At 40.5% G+C, this 21,555-nt stretch overlaps 2 protein-coding genes across 31 annotated transcripts in view; both read left to right on the top strand.

Annotated features, from left to right (window-relative positions):
• Nucleotides 1-3,813, top strand: part of MAJIN (membrane anchored junction protein) — a 180,150-nt gene extending 176,337 nt beyond the window's left edge. For all 30 annotated transcript variants that reach the window (XM_083624749.1, XM_083624727.1, XM_083624750.1 and 27 more), the window contains 3 exons: nucleotides 360-435; nucleotides 2,118-2,250; nucleotides 3,451-3,813. In XM_083624749.1, coding sequence (XP_083480875.1) covers nucleotides 360-435; nucleotides 2,118-2,250; nucleotides 3,451-3,508 — 267 coding nt within the window. In that variant the 3' untranslated portion in view covers nucleotides 3,509-3,813. The remainder of the gene's footprint in view (nucleotides 1-359; nucleotides 436-2,117; nucleotides 2,251-3,450) is intronic.
• On the top strand, nucleotides 3,610-20,845 carry LOC310767555 (sodium-dependent neutral amino acid transporter B(0)AT1-like). The gene is made up of 13 exons (XM_083624664.1): nucleotides 3,610-3,730; nucleotides 5,226-5,559; nucleotides 8,366-8,506; nucleotides 9,518-9,658; nucleotides 11,887-12,068; nucleotides 13,260-13,370; nucleotides 15,044-15,156; nucleotides 15,594-15,722; nucleotides 16,381-16,537; nucleotides 16,997-17,201; nucleotides 18,450-18,609; nucleotides 19,539-19,701; nucleotides 20,334-20,845. Exons 2-13 carry the CDS (start codon nucleotides 5,358-5,360, stop codon nucleotides 20,544-20,546), a joined length of 1,917 nt encoding a protein of 638 aa, XP_083480790.1. The 5' UTR covers nucleotides 3,610-3,730; nucleotides 5,226-5,357; the 3' UTR covers nucleotides 20,547-20,845.
• The last annotated feature ends 710 nt before the right edge of the window (nucleotides 20,846-21,555 follow it).

Below are 21,555 nucleotides of genomic sequence, written 5' to 3'. Positions count from 1 at the left end.
TCTCTCACATGTGAATTCCCCGCATCCATTCTCCATGGCCTTCATTGTGGTTAGCTAATAAATGTTTGTGTAAAATGCAGACTAGAGGGGAGAAAGTTAATTTCACATCAATATTATAGATAGATATTATAAAATGATTTGGTATAAATTTAGGACATTTATAGATTATGCTAAGTAGTTTTAAAATGGATGATGAATGAATCTAGCAATCCTGATGCTTTGATTATGCATTTGTTCTTAATTGAAACTATTGTTTCCCACCATAATATGTGACATAGGGTGGGTTGTAAATATGTTAAATAAATATTAAGAGGAAAGGAAAAAAATATCTAAATTATTTTTGCTCCTCTCCCCCCCAGAATCAGCCAGAAGAAATTGCGTGTCAATATTGTGGCTCTGCCACTGTTAACAATGATTATGAAAATAAGAGGTTGTGTAAGTATGAAATTATTACTGTAAAGGTGTGAGCCTATGAAGAGGAATTCACTTGGAAGCTTGGGTTCAAATCATGATGTGAAGGAATTGGGCCTTAGACAAAGGCAGCTACCTTGGAGGTGGGCAGATAAATGTGGATATCAGTGTAATAAGAAAAGGATTTGAATGGCAGAGAGAAAGGCAGGAAAGAAGGACTGTACGAGGAGTGTATGTGAGAAAGTGAGATTCAGCTCTAGGGAAAGAGGATCATGTTTTAATCTACTTCATTTTATTATTTTGCTCCATTGGGAAATATACTGGTTTTCTGTAACTTTTCCCTGTAATATCTTTTCCTTAAAACTTTAATATTTTTTTCTGTTCCAGTAATTTAGTTATTTTTTTCATAAGCCCATGTAGTCTCAATTTATTGTAAAGACACTTGCACCTGGAAGCCAGAGGTTGCTGTACCTTGAGAAGCTTCAGAGAAACCCCAGAGAAGTGTTTAAGCCGACTGAAAAAGGAAAGTAGTAAGCTCAGATGCAATGGGATTTAGGGGGCATGGCAAGTAGCCATTACATGTAACAGTCATTGAGCTGGTCCCCATTGGTTGTCCTTGGTTGCGTAGGAATCACATCAAGACTTACAGAACAAGATATAGTATAAACGAGGGGGAAAGGGTATGACAGCTGGTGTAGTGTAGCAGTTATAGTACTGGGCTTGGACTGGGAACACCAAGATTAAAAATCTCAGCTCACTTGGCCTTGGGCAACTTACCTTAAAATTGTGTGATGAAGATCATATCTTGACCTTCCTTGAGTTAAGACAGCAGACAACTGTGACAACTATAAACTGCCTCAGGTTTTCACCAAAGTGGTGAAGATTTTTCATCTCTTCAAATTATTTATGCTCCACTCTTTAGTGTTTCTATTTTCAGAACAGCTTACAACAAATGACAATACATAATTAAAATGAAACCACATCCCAGTTAACCTAATAAAAAGATTGGAAGGATTAAAATTAGCAGAACAATAAAACAAGTTTTAGAAGAGATTAAAACCCAATTCAAATGATGAAAAGGCGAGAGTAAAAAAAAATTTTTTTGCCTGGCACTGGAAAGACTGAAAAATGTTGCACAGATGTGGTACTGCACCAAAAAAGCCTTATTTCCTATTGCCAACTCCACAAATCTTCTTCCATGTAGGAAAACACGAGAGATTCAAACTACAAGGTGGTGTCCATTAGCATTGCCACTGTTGATTTTATACTTTCTGAATTGAATTCAGAGTAATTGTTCTCTTTCCCTGTTATGTACTGAGTTGAATAGGATCCAAACTGCAGCAGTCTGATTGGTCCTAGAACAATAGGATCCAAAAGGCAGCAGTCTGATTGGTCCTAGAACAATAGGATTCAGAATGCAGCAGTCTGATTGGTCCTAGAACAATGCAGCAGTATGATTGGTTGGCAGAAACCACCCAATCATGCTCCAGATAGAAGTGAATCCACAACCTGATTGGCTTACAGTAGAATTCCGGAATTAGCCAATCATGTGCAGCCCATTGTGTAAATAATGTATATAAGCAGATACTTTGAGGGGACATTCATTCCTCCTCACCACTATGAGCTGAATAAAGAGCATGAAATCACTTTGCGACTCTGAGTATATTTCATTCCCCATATAATTCATAATTTTTCTTTGCACATAGGGGAATCTGCGGCATATGTCAGGACAAAAAATACAGAGAATGCCCCGCAGAAAGGACAAGTTGCAGCCGTACAAAAGAGAGCAGAGGAAAATGTGGGGTTAAAAGCTAAAGGCTTTTTAGAGTTATTGAAAAGGTAATGTAATAACATTAAAGCATCTAGACTTCCTAGCAGGAGCCAGTATAGTATTCACATTGGCTCCAGTAAGGGATTTATGTTAGAGATTAATTTGATCCCTAAAACCTACTGAGGCTATTAATGTAATGACATGTGTTTTGCATGTGTATGATGATGTCTGAAGTTTTGTATTCAGGAGCACAGGAAGCAAATAATCTTTTTTATTTGTGTATTGTTTTTTTCTAAAGCCTTTCCCCATGTAATTCTAATAAATCAGTAACAAGAATACATTGGGAGGGCGGAACTGTGGGTGAAGAGACCCACAAACACTCTCAGTTTTTACAGGATAATAACCACACATACGTTCTTTGAAAAAAGGGGGTCATTGAGCTGAAAAGTTTCGGGACAATTTAAAAAAAATGAATACCTGGAACAATTCTTACTGGAGACAACTTACTTCCTCCCTTACCTTAGTTGGTTTTCCATGTCATATTCTTAGACAGTGTACCTTGTTGTTTTTATTGTAAAAGTGAGCTTAAAAATTGTTATTTTCTGATGCTAATTCCTCAAAAATTATGTTTTAAAAACCCCTAAAATGTACTGTTGAGGGTTTCAAAAGATATATATATATACACACCAGTGAGACTTCATGCTCCCCAAACGACGTAGCATGGCAGTTAATTTAATTCCTGTGTAGTATTAGGGATAAGTGATTGTGTGCTGTTAGCATAGTGTGTGTGTATGTGTGTGTGTGTGTGTGTGTGTGTGTGTGTGTCCGTCCCATGTTTCTAGAGTGGTGCAATATTGTCTGTCTGCATGCATGTTGTGGAGAGATGAGGGTGGGGACAGTGATGTGACTTGATAAGCACAGCTTTGAAAGGAATGCACCCCAAATGTTCTAGTGTGTAGGAAGGGCTCATCCAGACTTCCTCTTCTCCCGCTGCTTCCCCCAGGAAAACCCGATCTTTTCCACTGAATTGGTGCAAACGTCAATCAGGTTTCCATGGATTTGCTGTTTTCTCCAGTTCAGCACTAAATAGCATGTTTTCCTTGGGAAAGCAGCAGGGCAACTGGAAAACCACTCGGACCCATGCTTTCTAGGTAGTGTGGATGAGCCTTATCACAGGTTTCCTTTCCCCTGGAAAACCCAAGTTGCTGATATTCCACATTGTCAAGCAGTGTTCTCAGTGTGATATCCCTTTCTCCTTCTCCCACCAGCTTTCTGTTTCCACCGATACTACAGCGAATTTTTACTGGAAGCAGTCAGCCCTCCTAAAGCATTATCACTCCCAGAAAGCTGTTGCTGCCTGTATCTTTTGAATGACATGAATGATTTCTAAAGAACTCAGCTTTCTAACTTAGTGCAATTGTTTTAGAAGTTGAGGGTGCTTAAAGCTCTCCTGTATACTTGGTGTCTGAACCCTCATTTCAGCTTTGAGTACTTATGTTGGTTTTGAAACTTACTCAGACATGTATTGCCAGAATTTAAATGGTTAAAGTGAGTATTTGAATTCATAGTTCTTTCTTTTCAAGACACTGTATTTGTGTTTTAATGGAATAAACTATCATAATTTGCAGTTACTAAGACACAGCTCTTCAATATTTTTCAATATTTAAAGTTAAAAAGGGTTGCTAAAAATAGAGATAGTGTGTTTTAATTCCCTCAAGTTATACAGAGATCAAGTGTTTTACAAAATTATCTGGTCCTGGTTTAAAGATTGTCAACTGTGGATACTTTAAATGTGTCACCTTCAGCTAATAACAGGATTAATTTCTGATTCTGGCAATCTTTAACTTCTGCGCAATGAATACCCTGAGGCTATGCTCATATCCACTTCTTTCTCCAAGGTATATGTCATGGGAAAGTAGGATACTGTTTGCACCAAATCTTAGGTGGAATTTCAGATAATTTCCAGACTGGTTGTGGGGAAAGTAATGTTCTGTTTAAATATGGGAACATCAGAAATGTGAGCTGGGACAGCACTTTTCTACTACAGTACTGTACTTAAATTGGATCTTGCTCAGCTTCTGACTGAGGAGGGATAGGGGGGAAAACACAGTACAGTTCAGTTCAGTTCACAATTTAATGGGAACCTACTGGTACCTAATTTGCACTTTCTGAAACAATAAATGAACCAACAGTTATCCTTTGAAATTCATACTACTTTGGATTTTGCATTTCAGTTGTCCAAACAATGTGTACATTAGGGGAAATGCATGTCAATCAATACAAAAATTGATTTTCGTGATGACCTTTTAAAAAAAGCAAATTTATTCAGAAATGTGTCAAACCGAATTTAAGATTAGAAAAATGAGAAACGAAAGAGAAACCAAAATTTACAGATTCATTCATCTCTATGGCTGAGAGAGGCTGTTAGAACCCTTCATATAGGCTAGAACCCTCCTTGCCAGCAGAGCAGTTCCTCCTGCTACTTCTAATGAAATTCAGAGCTCCGTAACGTCTAAATCAAATTGAGGAATTCATCCTTTGGTTTAATTTTTTGGTACCATTTATTAAACATGTTAAGTGTCTCACAAAACTTCATTTCTAATCACCTGTAACACTTTTGCCCAAATTGATCTAAAGCCCAAATAATTTGCTTACTAAGAATAATGAAATATAAGCCTTGTAAAGGCGTCGATGCAGGATGTGCAGATACTGGAAGGGATGGGAGGCCTCAGCAAGCATGATTACTAACAGAGATTGTAGGGAGTTACAGGAACTTGGTTATGGGCTTTGATTTTGCTGGGATAATGTCCTTCACTTTATTGCAAATGATGGTTAGCAGAGGGGTGTGGCAAGGTCTATTTAAACATACTGCTTTATGTACCTTGGAGCAAATTGCCCTGTGAATTGCCATTACTTGTCTTGATCATTTTGATACCATGCAATCACTGCGCTCAGTTGGAGCTTTGGCAGATAAGGCATTAATAAGTCTCTGAGTAACCTTGGTTAATCAAATGACTTGCTGACGCTTCCTTTCTACCCCAAGTCAGCACCATCAAGTTTAGTGTCAAAGGTTCGCTATAAAGAGCTGAAGCCAGCAGCCAAGGCTCCCTTTCTTTGGCTGGCCCCAGAACCAGCTACGGATTCTTGAGCAAGGACATCCAAGCACAGAGACATCATGGTAAAACTGCAGCTGCCAAACCCCAACTTGGAATTGAGAATACCTTCCCATGAGGACCTTGAAAACCTTGAGGCTACGGAGGCGGATTCAAGACCCAAATGGGATAATAAGGCACAATACATGCTCACCTGCATAGGGTTTTGTGTAGGCCTGGGCAATGTATGGCGATTCCCCTATCTCTGCCAGAGCCACGGAGGAGGTATGTCTCTGATCACACAGATGGTGGAGGCAGACATTTATTGAGTGAAAATGCTTGAATGGAGCGGAAAATTGTAATGTTTTTCTCAATCACTATGATTTCCAATGACAAAAAAACCACACCTAGTTTAGAAAGAACCTGCAACGCAATCATGTACCCTATCATTTGAGGAAATTGAGAGATTTGCATATGATTGTGCTATATGGTTGCATTTATTTAGAATGAAGTTCTGTTGAGTTCAGTCAGCCAAATGCCTGAGTATAACATGCATGGAATTGCAGCAATAATGGCAGAGGTACAAATTTGTAAACAAATGGGCATTCTCAGAAAGTTAAGAAAGGCTGAACCAAATTTCTTGTGGTTTCTCATTTGTGTCTGACTGTAAAAGGGAAACAGTCATTAACATTTTAATTACAAACATGAGCTAATTTAAAATTAGGATTAGTCAAGAAATGCTGTGCTTTGTACAAATGATTACTATTGTGAACAACCCAGTTCCCACGGGTGGTGGTGGTGGTTTTATCATTATTAAATTAAGCAGCTTTTTTCATAATTCAGAGGTTTTTCTAACTTTCATGCAATTAAAATAGGTCTAAAATAGTTACCATTGCACCTACTTTGTGTTGTAGTATATTTGGGGGCAATGCTCTGAAATATAAGACTACTTGATGCAGCTAATCACTTTGTAATATTTTAGGACTTGTGCCTTTTCATGCAAGTATGCTTTTACTGCAGAAGAAAAATTCAGAAAAATAAGATCCACCAATCCACTCACACCTCTCTAAAATTACCTGTCCCTTACCCTGAGCAAAATAACCCTACCAGTGTATCAGCAACCATTGCCTACAAAATATTATTCCAGCTACACATACAGACTTGCTCACACTGCAAAAAAACAACAAAACACACACACACACACAATAGACAAACGACAACAGGGAAAGGAGAGATTTGTATTGTTTATTTCTTTATTATCCTGGCTTTAGCTCATTCTAAAAGAGGGAGACACAGTGCCATCTGGGTAAGTCCGAGGCTTCTTGAAAACATATGTCATTGCATTCACTTGGTTAAAGTCCATATCCCACTAAATCTCTTTGTTAATATACTTACTGAATCTCCACCTTGCCAAAGTGCTGATCCACTGTGTATAATGATCTGCTTGACGTCATACAGGCAGGCCAACAATCTGAGAGAGATTCAAGCTGCTTCTGACAATTTTCTTTTTTCATTTAAAAAAAACAAATTCAGGGATTTCTTTTCACTCCCATTCCTCCTGTCCTGCTTTCACTGCATTTCGGGTGTGTTAATCTTTATCTCAGGAAAGGGTTTATTTAAAAGCCAGTCACACATTCTCACTCACTGAAAGAGGACATGTCAATTTCTAAACTTTCAGTACTGTACTCAATGTGTTACATATTCGGCGTACTGATTAACATGGCAATTAAATATTAGTAAGAGAAGCTTGCATTTTGCTCAGACACACATTCCTCATTGTTATAGGAAATCCCCACCCTGCATGCTAATTCTAGCAGGTAAACAGATTGCTTTCAATGTGTGGCTGGAGTGCAGGCCTACATTATGAGATAAACTTGGCCCCCTTAACTTCAATGTAAAAAAAGTTCCACTTTCAGATTTTTCAGGTAATCACAATGTGTGCTCCAAATTTCAACATAGAGGGTGACGTGAGAGCAGCTTAACCATTTGAGAGAATTTACTTCATGTTCCGCTTTCTAAGGTAGAGGTGTACAAATGTTTCACCATTGGATTAAAACAGTTTAAAAAGCATCACTTTTCTGCATAGGGCTATTAAATGATTTATGATGATTCTGTAAGAGAATTCCCCTCTGGAGGGAAATATTCCAGTATATTCAGTTGGTGACTGAACAGAAATGCCGTATGAGATAAATGATTTTGTCAGTGCTATTCTGGATCATTTCTCTCTCTTGCTTGCTCTTTTGACATGCTGTTTTGCTTAAGAAACAGATAACACGCCCAGTGAGCAATTGGCTATGGGAAAATGAGTGAATCTACTATGCATTTTGGAAAGCTGTTTGCTACGCATTTGGATGCTTCACAGCCAAATTATGCATGATGGCTTCTGAGTAGGGTTTTTTTTGGTCTATGTTTGGATACAATTTGAAACAAGATGGTAGAATGAACCTTTCAAAACTGCACTGATGTTAACCACCGATTTCAAAACCACACTGAGTTTTGGGTTTCTTGGAATTCCCAAGCAATTCTGGCTATAAACTAGAAGTACTTTTTAAAGAAAATAGATAATTTTGATGCCCTTTTATTCCAGTCTGTCTGTCCCCCACCCCACACATGGGTTTGAGTCTTATTTTGTAACTTCTCCCTCAATGTATAGAAGTAAGACTCTCCTGAGAATACCCGAGTTTCATTTTGAAAAGGTAGTCATGTTGATACTATATTAGAGTGTGGCGAGAGATGATGCCTGAAATTCTGCAGTAGTGCACTGTTTTTACTTGCTTCCTTAGAAAACCATGGTAAAATATACATTATTCACAAAAGGATATGCTGCAATTGCTCTTGTATCTCCTTTTCTGCATTTCCTTACCATTGCATCCTTACCACTTTATCCCAGTTGTCCTTTTGCATTTAAAGAAAAATAAAACAATCGGGAACTCTTTAGTTGCTGTTAGATTTCAATTCAATCAGCCCCCATGCCCTGGCCTATACGGTCAATGGTCAGGGATGCGGGGAGTTGTCGTCCAGCTATATCTGAAGGCCACAGGTTCTCCACCCTGGGTATAAAACATACTCATTTTGGATTTTACCCCTGCAGGAGCTTTTATGATCCCTTTCCTCATTTTGCTTGTCCTGGAAGGCATCCCATTGCTCCACCTTGAATTTGCCATTGGACAAAGACTTAGAAGAGGTAGTGTGGGTGTCTGGAGTGCTATCCATCCCGCCCTGAAGGGCGTAGGTAAGTTTTAATGTATTTTAATACTCAGCAACATGTTGGCATTATAAGCATACATATGCTTTCATGCAAGGTGTTTAGGTTGGAATCACCATGCCTCACTCGCTCAAATTTTATTGGGGGGTTCCACACACCACTATAATCAATTTGCAACCCTCCAGTCATTTTTCTTGGAGCAGAAAGTCCCGGCTTCTTTTTTGAGAAAAAATGGAAGAGTAGTGCAATCTACATGGTGCTACTTTTCCATTTTCTTTAAGAAATGGACAGTGACTTTGTTGAAGGGGGAAGAGACAAGTCTTTCAATAAAATCCAACAAGCTGTCCTTTATCAGCTATGTGTATATTATGTATTGGTGAAAAATAATTTGGACTTTCTTTCTTGACTTGAGACTGAAACTCAGATACACACACTGATGAGGGACCAGTCTGTGGCCTCAAATTGATTTTAACAATTAACACCATACATCCAAAGCCCACTTATGCCACTCAAACAATCATGGAGAATTCTGGGCACTATGTTTTGTTAAGGCTGTTGGGAATTGTAGCTTTGTGAGGTCAGCACCCTTAAATATATGGAGATTTCTGCTTCCTTCTGTGGATTATTCTTAGAAAACTACAGTGGTACCTCTGGTTACGTACTTAATTCGTTCCAGAGGTCCCTTCTTAACCTGAAACTGTTCTTAACCTGAAGCACCACTTTAGCTAATGGGGCCTCCCGCTGCTGCCGTGCCGCCGCTGTGCGATTTCTGTTCTCATCCTGAAGCAAAGTTCTTAACCCGAGGTACTATTTCTGGGTTAGCGGAGTGTGTAACCTGAAGCGTATGTAACCCGAGGTACCACTGTACTAGATATTTCAGTGTGGAAAGGGACAGGGATACATCTTCAAAATTTTGTTGCACCTGTTAAGGTTTGTTCTGATGTCAATTTCATTTCCTCATCATTGTTCCTCAAAATCATTATTTTTTTTTTAAATACTAAAAGGATCTATCTAAATGCTTTCTCTCTATTCCTACAGGTATAGCAGCAATGATTGTCTCCTTCTTTGTGGGCTTATACTATAATACTATTATTGCTTGGGTGATGTGGTATTTTTTCAACTCATTCCAAGAGCCACTGCCTTGGAGTGAATGCCCACTTGCTGATGAAAACAGAACAGGTACAGATTATGCTTGTAATAGTTAGCAGTCTATCATAAAGAGGCTTCTCTCTGGAAACAGCATAAGAAAATACAGTCTTTTACCAAAGATCATTTTGAATTAGGGTAATGTTTTAATCTGCAGAGCTGGAGACAACAACAATAGGAAAGCTTCCTCAAGACCATTTTGTAGTGTAAGGCTCAGGGCAAAACGTTATTTTATTTCACCTATTGCACATATGAAAACCTTGTGTAGGGGCCAGTAAATTAATTGCATTTCTCACTAATATTAGGCTCATTGATTTCATTGGAAAGCAAATGTGTCCTACATAGTTTGGATCTAACCAATAAATACTTTCTGTCACCCCACCTCCTGCCTCATGCTGGCCATTAGGAACAAATATAGGAACATAGGGATTTCCCCATTGGTCCATCCACTTCACCATTGTCTGCACTGACTGGCAGTGACTGTCCATGGTTTTAGGTAGGAGTCTCTTCCGATCCTACCTGGAGATGTCAGGGATTGATCGTGGGATGTTCTGCATGCAAAGCAGATGCTCTAGGTCCCTTGCCAAATGGCATCTCCCCATGGTAAGAATAACACTTTAAAAAGTCTTGAACCACCCTTCAGGCAACAATTCCTGCCTTCAGACACCATTCCCTTTCATAGTGTCACCCAAAGCAGGTTATTTCACACTGCTGCATAGCAAGGCCAGCCCTGAGCACAGCTGCTGGGTGCAGAGAAATCCCAGAAGCATCACTATTGCCCAGCGGTAAGATCTGAGTGACTGTCCAAACAGAAGGGACAAAATCTAGGAAGCTATATTAACTGAGCTATCCTGCATCTGGCATCAGAACCATTTGAAAATAAGGGTGAGTTACGGTTCCAATTGCCAATGAGTTTGAGGAACAGACTTTCTTAATAATGGGTGCCCATGATCTGAAATTCTCTTCCAAGGGAGGCTTATCGGTTCGACTCACCACTGGCTTTCCTTTGGCTGGTTTGGAAGGCCTGTTGGGTAAGCTATAGTCTTAGCAGGTTGAGCCAAGTGTTGCATCTTGAATTCTGAAAACCACTATGAGAACTGACCTTAACATTATTTTCAAGGTGTTGTAATCTTTTAGTCTGGCTTAGAAATTGCATGGCATTTTAACTGTTTTTTTGTTTTTGTTTTGTGAACTGCCCTGGAAATGAATTGTTTTGGCGACTCAGTAAAGTCTGATTGGTTTAAATACATCCATGTCTGCTTTCTACCAGCAATCTAGGGTGGCACTGATTATTATACTCAATAAAAAAAGTGACCACCAATTAAAAGTAGCCGATTGGCTGAAACAATCAGTCAAACAAAGGGCTCACCCAGACTTTCTTTTGTGCTGAATCTCTAGGCATAGGTCTGCACTTTTTTTGTTGGGTCCTGCCACTTTCCCCAGGAAAGGGTTTTCCGAGGAAAACCCGAATTGCTGTTTGTTCCAATTCAGAGTTAAATGGGGAAAATGGCAGGGCAAAAGTTTAAAAAGCACTCAGACAGAAAAGCTCAGTTTCTACCAGGCTGGTAGAATGGAGGGTTCCTGTGTGCTGCATTTCATGCAATGCCAATGTGTGCTTCTCTCTTTTGTTCTTGAGGGAAGAGGAGTGACTGGTCAAAGGTTGATAGGCAGAGGAGGAAGAAATAGCAACTCCACCCACCCACACCCAGTCATATTTATTTTAAATAAGTCTGCAGCTTTTTACTGATTAATTGATTAGAAGAATTGACTCAAAACATCTCAATTGCATAAAGAGGCACCCCAGTTGGGTATGAATTTCACAAGCCACTCTCAGTGTCCTTGCAAAGGTCAGGTGCTTTCTTGCCAATGTTTTTAAAACAAAAACAAACAAAAAACTTGTGGCATAGGCCACTGAAAGTTCGAAATCAGGCAGTCATCGTCCTTGCTAAGTGTCAGATGCTAGGTTAAGATGTTTCCCCACCCCCGGAAATCTTTGTTTTAATGCTTCTGTTTCCAATGTTTTAAATTTTGTACATTGTATGTTTTATTTTTACTGTAAAGTGCTCTGAGACAAGCAATGGAAAGCAGGGTATAGATTCTTTAAATGAAACAAATCTGTAAAAGTTATTGTGCACGCTCTGTTGAAATTAATGGGAGATGTGCAAGAGTGCACTGTGGTTTTTCATTATAATGGAGCTTGCACAGAAAAGCTTCCCACTGGATTGTAGCATTGCTTAATAGGACTGTTTCTTTGGTTTCAGGTTACGTGTACGAATGTGCAAAGAGCTCTTCTGTTGATTATTTTTGGTACAGGAAGACATTAAATGTCTCCACCAATATTGACGAGACTGGAACTGTACAGTGGTGGCTGCTGTTATGTTTAGTATGTGCCTGGGGAGTGGTGTACGTGTGCACGATTAGAGGCATTGAAACAACAGGAAAGGTACTTTTGTCTTGTATGAACGAAATCAGAGCTACTTCTTATATTCTGTTTTCCAACCATGTTAGGGATTGCTGCAGCTGCTTTCCCCCAAACTGGGTTCACAGACCTGTCCATGTGTGTGCTGATTTAAGCGGGGCTTGGGGTGTGTTTAATACCCTGGATGGTATCTTTGGGCCGGAAGGGGGCAAAACATTCTCCTTGTTGCTGGCCACTTCTTTCCCAACAGATCCTTCTCCACCCTGCCTTAACTTTCACTTTATTATTTATTTTATTTACTTGTTATTTTTATCAGTTGTCTCACGCAATGTGCCGCTCAGCTATACAGAGCCCTAATATAAAACAAAGGTTTAAAAACATGCTAAAATATGAGCAGTTCATAATAATGATCAAGCCTAGCAACAACAACATGTATCGGCACCAGTGTACACACAAGCCCCAGAACAACCAAACACAGCACAAGGGGACAAACAGAGGGATGGAAATTCCATGTTTGCCGCAATGTCTATTTTGTGGCATTGTAGGTTAGAGCAGGCCCTTGTCTCAATGTGTGACCTGTAAACTATAGAGAAATTGAAGCACATAGTGTCATCAGAGGCCGGGTTCAGATGTATTGCTGAATCAGAAAAGTCATTTGTAAATATATGCAGATACAAGTCAGATTATTGTAGTGCTTATGCAGTGTGGGTTTCATGTGGTACAGCCTCAATCTGATCTGCTACCATCTAGACAGACTGAGTGATGTGGTTCTTTCCTGGGCTACATCATTCGTCTGATCCACTTGGTTCTTGTTTTAGATGACACCCATATAATGTGGGGTCAGACCCTGCAGAAGTAGCTCCCGTAGAACAATTACAGTTTGTACACCTGCAATACTGGCAACAGATAATCCATGCAAATCTTTATGGTTTTTCTCCCAGTTTCCTCCTTTCCATGCCGTTTTTCATTGAAACAAATTTACCCCATGCTTTAAATTTTCCTTGGGGGTTTATGTTGTGCCATCAATGCACATGGCGATTTACAGAGTAATGTTAAGGAGGGGGGGAGGCAGTTCTCCGCTCTGAAAGTGACAAATAAAAATTTCAACAGTGTGGCAGACAATAGAGCTGTGGATGGGAAGCAATGAAAGAAGTAAGAGTAACAAAAGAGGCGTATTCATGTTGTGTGTATTCAATTGACATATTCCTTCTCCAGGCCGTGTATGTAACATCAACACTTCCTTATGTTGTGCTTACAATTTTCCTGATCCGTGGCTTAACACTGAAAGGATCAACCAGTGGAATTGTATATCTCTTCACGCCTGATGTAAGTATGGATTAGATCCCCACCCACCACCCCAAGTAAACAGAATAACTGAAAGTTTGAAGAGAAATGAGCCATTTGCAGCATTATTTACACTGATTATTTTCTGGATATCATTAAGCCCTCCATGATCAAAGTCATATAGACAGACAGACATGCCACTTTGCTGAGGGAGAGGGGTTGCATAGTAAATTGTGATGCCCTGCCCTCTTCTACCTGTGCAGATGTGTTTAACGTGTTAGCTGAGGCGCCTGCAAATATCACCTGCTGATTCAGCAGTTTCCCAGATGACCGGGGGGGGGGGGCAATTGTGTTCCACCTTGACACATAAAACCCTCAAAATCTGCCTGACTCTTCACTCCGAGCAACATACCGTATTTTTCGCCCTATAGGACGCACTTTTCCCCCTCCAAAAATGAAGGGGAAATCTGGGTGCGTCCTATGGGACGAATGCAGGCTTTCGCTGAAGCGTGGAGAGCGAGAGGGGCCGGTGCCCACCGACCCCTCTCGCTCTCCAGGCTTCAGGAAGACATCCGCAGCCTAGGCAGCCCTGTGGGAGTTCCCGCAGGGCTGTCTAGGCTGCGGATAGCAGCCTGCTTCCCGGAGTGTCGGGCGCCCTGAAAACAGAGTGCCCGGCGCTTCGGGAACACATCCGCAGCCTAGGCAACCCTGCGGGAGATCCCGCAGGGATGTCTAGGCTGCGGATAGCAGCCTGCTTCCCGGAGCGTCAGGTGCCCTGAAAGCAGAGCACCCAGCGCTTCGGGAACACATCCATAGCCTAGGCAACCCTGCGGGAGTTCCCTGCGGATAGCAGCCTGCCGCCCGGTGGGCGGGGCGCCCTGAAGCAGAGCGCCCCGCGCGCTGGACAGACATCCGCAGCGTGGGGAGCCCTGCAGGAGTTCCCCGCAGGGCTCCCCACGCTGCGGATAGCAGCCTGCTGCCGGGCGGGCGGGGCGCCCTGAAGCAGAGCTCCCCTCGCGCCGGGCAGACATCGGCGAGCCCCAGAAGCTCGGGGGACAGCAGGGAGGCGCAGCGCCGCCATCCCGCTGTTCCTCGACCTGGTTAGGTTTCCCCGACCTGCTTTTGGGGCTGAAATAAAGGAAAAATTTGTTTCCTTTATTTCCCCCCAAAAAAACTAGGTGCGTCCTATGGGACGGAGCGTCCTATGGGACGAAAAATATGGTATCTCTCCAGTCAGGAGCATGGAAGGTGCCCTATTTCAATGGAAGCATATATGATTTGCACACAGGTAGCAAATGAGGTCCAAGCATGGTTCATAGCCAGTAAGAAGATCGCAAGTAAAAGACCTGGGAATGGCCTCTTCGTCAAACCCTGGAGGACTGCTGGCAGTCAGTGTTGACAGGAAGGAGCTAGATAGACAGGGCTAAGGCAGGTTTCTCTTGGAAATCTTTTGCCTGGCTGTCCACACGCATAGCCTTCCTTGCCTTGCCTGTCCATTCTGCACCCTTCTCCTCCTATGGACAGTTCCTTCAACCTGCCTGCTGGATTATGCACTGAATGATAGGAGTAGGATGGTCCAAGCGGTGGGATTCTCCCATACCACACTTTATATTAAATGAACAGGTTGCATGCTCAGAGTCAGCTAGGACATGCCTTTGTTCCATTTTAGCTGTAAAGTTATCCAATTTTTGAAGTTCTTTTGTTCTGTTCCTCAGGTTGCAGAATTGGCTAACCCAAGCACTTGGCTTGATGCTGGAGCTCAAGTATTCTTTTCATTTTCCCTTGCCTTTGGAGGCCTCATCTCATTCTCTAGTTATAATTCAATTCAGTAAGTTGCCATACCAAATAGAAAAAGTCAATTCAATTTTAGAACACAATTTCACAATTGGTAGTAGTTCATTTCTTGACAGTGACACCCTCCAATCCTATCTCATAAATATCTTGGAAGGCATATGTTCTTCCTGAGCAAAACAAAAACAAAACAAAAAACAAATGGGAAGAAGAAAACAAGGTAGCTCAAGATCGAGGTCTAGAAAAGTCCTTCCTTCTCCTTTCTTTCATATTGAAGACTGTGTATTACTATTTGTAGCACAATTCTTATCATGCAAGATGTAGGAAACTGAGCAACCAGGGCTCACACACACGTTTCTCCACCTCCCCACCCCACACATTTCTACCTCACAAGTCCCAGAGGTACATAAGCCTGAGAGACAGTGACTGGCCCAAGATCACCCAGTGAGCTTGTTTCTGTTTTTTGGTTTCCAGCAACAACTGTGAAAAGGACGCTCTGACTATCTCTGTGATTAATGGCCTCACATCCATTTATGCAGCTACTGTCATATACTCAATCATTGGATTCAGAGCAACAGAGAGATATGACAATTGCTTTAGCCAGTAAGTTTTTTCCCTGTTTTCCAATTAAAGTGTCCCAGATCATTGTTCTCTTCCCCCTCGCCAATATGAGTGCGAATCGCACAGACAATTATAGTTCCAGGGGTTTATGGGATCAGTTGTCTTCTCTAATAAGCAAGCAACACAGGCAGAACTGTCAATGATGTGGGAAAACAGTGGGCATGTGGCTGCCAGACCATTTTCTATGTACAAATAACCCTTGTTGTATCTGGGCAAACATTAGCTATTTACAAATAGGAGAGAGCATGTAAGTTAATTTATTTTAATGTTCTGCCCTTGGCTCTCTTAACTTAGCTAACAACTTTGTCCTTGTGGCACAGGAAATATAGGATTTGGGAGGCATACCTTTCCATATTATTAAGAACTCTGCTTCTAAGGATCTGATATCTTTTTATTTAACTGATGGCTCTATTTTTATTACTGCCTGATAAAGTAGCAAAATACTTTCTATTTTCAATAGAAATTAGGAAGCAGATGGTAAAGTCAGAACTTACTTTTGACCCCACTGTAATGTATCTGCATTCTTTTAAATGTGTTGTTCTGTGAGCATAAAAAATTATTTACTAATTCATTGTCATAATGATAAAACTTAAGAAATCTGTGTGAAGAGGCATTGACTGCTTTCCTTTTGCATTTGCAGAAATATCCTCACTCTGACAAATGCATTTGATTTGCCAGAAGGTAATGTAACCCAGGAAAACTTTGAACAAATGCAAGCTTGGCTCAACACGACAGATCCAGCAACCTTTGCAACTCTTACATTTCAGACCTGTGACCTGGAATCATTCTTAAGTGATGTAAGGTGATAACATGGAAGCTAACAAGATTATAATAAAGGACTTTATATCAATAAGCATGAGTCACTTCCATATTACTGGCGAACCATTAATTATGATTTACCACATGTGTCCTGGACCATTGTAAGACCCAAATTATATAAACATAAATGAAAGAGAGAGAGAATTTATTTACCCTCTTGGAAATTATCATAAGTGATTTTAGCATATGGCTGCTGTTGCTTGAACAAAAACTTTATTCATTGTAGCTTTTGTGATGATTTTATCTGGTTCTATTCTTGTACTCTTCCTTGGGTGCTTTGGTGGAAGAGCAGTTAGTGATAGAATGATAAATGATACAGTCCTATTGGCTTAGGAAGTTGGCTGTAGTTGGTCTATCCTGAGTGACTTAAAGTGTGTTTTAAAATTATCAATAATTGTATGTCTTATTCCATCTATATCTATTGCTATTTTCTGCAGGGTGTTGAAGGAACTGGCTTAGCATTTATTGTCTTCACTGAGGCCATCACCAAAATGCCTGCCTCGCCAATATGGTCCATCCTCTTCTTTATCATGCTGTTCTGCTTAGGTTTATCATCTATGTTTGGGAATATAGAGGGTGTTATGGTGCCACTGAACGATCTCAAAATCATACCGAAAAAATGGCCTAAGGAACTTGTTACAGGTTAGTTGAAAAAAATGGTAGTATAATCAGGGCGTGGCAACAGAGGGATTGCAAAGTGGTCGTCAGAATTCAAGTAGTATATTGCTTTTTTCAAGTTAAATGATGTAATACTTTATTTTCATTGGGTGGAATTCAGTATTGCACTAAGACAATAGTTCAATCAGAAAAAGCATTTCTGCTTTCCAGAAAGAATGCTCTTTCCCTTTCCCCCTGTTCTGTGGAGTCCTCCTGACCCTCCTCAACAGTTTTGGGTTGGTTGCAGCTGTCATGGTGCAGAGGACGGCTGGGGAAAAGTACCATTGCATCAACAGGCTTTGTTGTGTTGGCTTTTGCTAGCACAACAACTTAGTTGAATCTGACCCAGTATGAATGAAGCATGTTTTAAAGATGATGGTAAAAAGTCAGCAACTTGCTCATGAGTTTTGCCAGCAAGCCAGGCAGAGTGAAATCATTGCAGCTACTCATTGGACCTGCATTTGCAGGCAAACACAGTAAAGCAACCCCTACTGCTGAATATTGCTGATGGAGGAGAAGGGAATTGATTGTGAGCATGTAGCTTTGGATAGCAGTCAGCTTTTTTGCTTTTCCTTTTTTTTTTTTTTGCACAGCAACTCTTTTGAGATGGACCAGTCTAGCTGACGAGTTCGAACTTTGAATTTCAGAAGACTTCCTAAATCTATAACAATAATTGAAGGAGCCTTTTCTTTTCTTTCCCCCCTTGACTTTATATCCTCCATAGAGTTCCAAGAACAGAATAGCTTAGTTCGCACATTGCAATCAACCATAGATTGCAACTTTTTTGGTCTGTTTCTGTCTTCCCAGCTACTGTTCAGAGGAAAGAGCCCACCATTCTTGGCTTAGTGTTATGTCTGAGCCAGGGATCTTGGTTTGTTTCACTCACAGCAAGCCACAACCGGTACTCAATGTTTCTTCTTGGCTTACCGAGCATGCTTTGTTGGAATGAAACAAATCATAGCTCCTGGCTTGGATGTAATACTATGGCAGAAATCAGCTTCTTTCCTACCAGAATGAGCAGAGGGTGGGAGAGACAGTGTGTTTGCAATAAACTGTTAACTTGTTCACCATGATGTGTGAAAACTGGATCAATACATTTTCTTCATGTTTAGCTGATTTGATCCTTGAGGTGTTGCCAACGTTTCTTGTATTATAATATTTATTTAATTTTCTTAGTTAAACTTTCTGCTTCACAGTTTATTTTGTTTGATCGTGTTTGCTGTTTCTTTACAGGATTGATTTGTGTGACATCTTTCTTGCTTGCCATTATTTTTGTGCTGAGATCAGGAAACTATTGGTTGGCTCTGTTTGATAATTTTGCTGGTTCCATTCCTTTGCTGATAATTGCTTTCTTCGAGATGTTTTCCGTTGTCTACATATATGGGATAGACAGGTAAGATGTGAAACCTTCTCAAATAGAAAGTGTCTCTGGATTCCTGTCAGCCAAAAATTCTGTAGCTAGATTTGTGCAAGCCACTTATTCTCCCACCCGCCTCTCAAAAGTACAAGGAAAATAATTTTATTTGTTTAACAAAAATTATATACTGCTTGATTGTAATAAAATCTCTAAATGATTTATAAGTCCACCTTACTGGACTGTTTTAAGGATTACAAATATAATGCATGCAAAATGCTTTGCATCCTGGACCCTGCCCCATGGTTCTCTTTGCCCTCCACCAAACACCCATCAAGTGTAACAAAAAAGATATTTACATTTCCCTGTTTCCCAGCCAAGTTAATCACACCCTTTTGTCTTCATCTGGGTTTGTTATTTCTGGAATGGCTACCTGTCTGGCATTCAGGTATCAGGATGCCAGGAATTATCACTCAGGCAGAGGGGCTGCTGAGTAGCTGAGCTCACATGTCTATATGAATTTCTGAAGTTTTCCCAGTGAGCCAGTACATAGATACATTTATCAGTGAATTGTTACATTTGGTATTGAATAGATAGGAAGAAACTGTGATGGGGTGTTTTGTAGGGACAATTCAGAAAAGTCACAAAAACAATTGTGCTGGTTTTGGTAGTGGGCTGCATGTGCATGATATCTGCTGGAGGGGCAACCCCCCCAACCTATACATAAATTCATGCAACAGTTTGTCTACACTTGATAACCAGCTTCTGAATGTGAGAGCTGATTCCATTACAAGATATAACGTTATAGGCAATGCAAGCAGATATGGAAGTTCTGTCAGTTCTGACGTATCTGTAATGCCCTCTTTCCTTATGACAGTTACCAAGTAATGAATATTCATGTGTGAGTTGGCCCTTAATCTGTCCAAAGCAGCTTGGTTTCTCTAAACTTCCTTTCTCTTTATTATCAGATTTAATGATGATATTAAGTTCATGATTGGACACAAACCCAATATCTTCTGGCAGGCCACCTGGAGATTTATCAGTCCTCTTATCATGTTGGTTATCTTCTTTTTTTACTTTGTGGTGAAAGTGGGAGCAGAATTACGATACAACGTCTGGGATCCCGAATACGTAAGTACACATGTTCAAAGAAGCACACCCCCAGTTATTTTATGGGTTTCTCTTCACTCACGCTGTGCTCAGCATGCCTTTGATTGCCCAATCCACAGTTTGCTACCCTTCCCACACCCCCACAAGGACTATTTGCTGAATATCTTGTTGGGGCAGATGAAGAAGAACAATTTGTTTCCCCCTTAGGGAAAATAAATTACCTGCTCTAAATTGGCTACTAATTGAAATTAAATGATTGATCACAATCCCTGTTAAGGCATGTCTGCATTGAATGGGAACTCAGACTGGATATAGACACATTAAAGAAAAGCTTGTAAATTTTCTTGTAAACATAATGTGAAATCACATTGGCGAAAGAACTCCACAGCGCTGTCTGGTGTCACAGTGTTTTAATACACTTTTTCTTTACTAATGTAGCTGAGTTCTCAGTTCCCTTTAGCGGTGCTGGGTATACCAATTTGGCCTTTGCAAAAGCAAAAATATAAGTTTCTGGCACTGCTCTTCCTGCACTCCAAGGAGCCTAGCTTAAATGCAGTTCAGGGGGGATGGGTAGATGGATTCCTTTAGGTTTCCATCTTTTCTGCACCATCACCACCTGCAACTATCTGAAAGGTGTGTCGTCTTTTCCTCAGGACCTGTTTCCCAAATCCATGTCGATAAAATATCCTGACTGGGTTTATGCTATCGTCGTAGTCCTTGCAGGAATACCAAGCCTGTTTATCCCTGGGTTTGCTATCTACAAAGGCATCCAAAGTTTATGCAAGAGGAGAAATCCTGGACGGCAGGATCTGATCAGTGCCGTATCAGAAGCATCAATAAATGGAGAACTGAAGAACAAAGTGTAATTAACTCGCCTTCCTGAGGTGTTACAGGAAGACTTTTCAGTGAGAGATGGTGCAACACTGATGTCTCCCTCTCCTGAGTTCAGGATTAGAGCTGTTAAAAGGTTAGCGGGTCCCAGAGTCTAAATGAGACTAATGCACTTTGAGTGACTCTCCTTACCAGTTGTGCTGGATTAGCAGGTGGTTAATACAGATGTCTCTTTTATCCAAACATGCACCTGTAATGCTTTGTTTCCTATCTTATGTGTGCCACCATGTTGGACAAATAATGTATTATTAAACAAAATGCTATTTGAGTGAAATATGCATAGTTTTGGTTCTTCTTTTTTACCGCTTGTTTCGATTCTGTGTTGAGCTATTTCAATTGCTTTTGTTTGATTTGCTCATTGCAAACAGATGAAAGTCTGTAAATTTTGATAATAAACCTGATTTGCAATGGGAGTTGAATAATTTCAGTTGCGACTGTATGTTGAACTGAATGCTGAAAACAACAGACATTTGTATGAATGACTCAGCTTGTTACCTGTTCTGCTATTTTGAAGTTATAAAGGGAGGTGGCAGTGGGATGTCATAGCTCAGTAGCAGAGCCCATGCTTTGCATCCCAGATTCAATCTCCAGTTTAAAAGATCAGGTGGCAGGATAATGGGAAAGACATCTAGTCACTGCTAGTCAAAGTAGACAATAATGCACTAGATGAGCCAATACTGGCAGCACACAGCAATTTCATCTGTTCTTGGCAGAGCTCTTAGAATCACAGGACTTAGATGTGCTTTCTCTAATTACACAGAAAGATTACACTGTTGCTGACTCTTTGAAAGTGAGATGTTTCATGCAAGAACCAAACATATTGGGGTGAAATACCTCTATGTGTATGATGTGGTACAAGATGGACTTGTTGAATTGGCGTATTATCAAACCAAAGAAATGACAGTCAATATTCTGACCAGTCCTCGACCAAGAGACTGTTTTGAGAACATTTGAGTTAAGATGGGACTCCCAGTGGTTCATTTA

The sequence above is a fragment of the Podarcis filfolensis genome (genome assembly GCF_964270895.1).
Source record: "Podarcis filfolensis genome assembly, chromosome: 7".
In the NCBI taxonomy this organism is placed as follows: Eukaryota; Metazoa; Chordata; class Lepidosauria; order Squamata; family Lacertidae; genus Podarcis; species Podarcis filfolensis.
This window is presented reverse-complemented; position numbering and strand designations above follow the sequence as displayed.

Coding starts and splice junctions, on each gene's coding strand:
- LOC310767555 (XM_083624664.1), top strand. CDS start 5,358: ATGGTAAAACTGCAGCTGCCAAACCCCAACTTGGAATTGAGAATACCT. Junction 8,507..9,517: donor TCCCGCCCTGAAGGGCGTAG/GTAAGTTTTAAT, acceptor CTATTCCTACAG/GTATAGCAGCAATGATTGTC. Junction 13,371..15,043: donor TATATCTCTTCACGCCTGAT/GTAAGTATGGAT, acceptor TCTGTTCCTCAG/GTTGCAGAATTGGCTAACCC.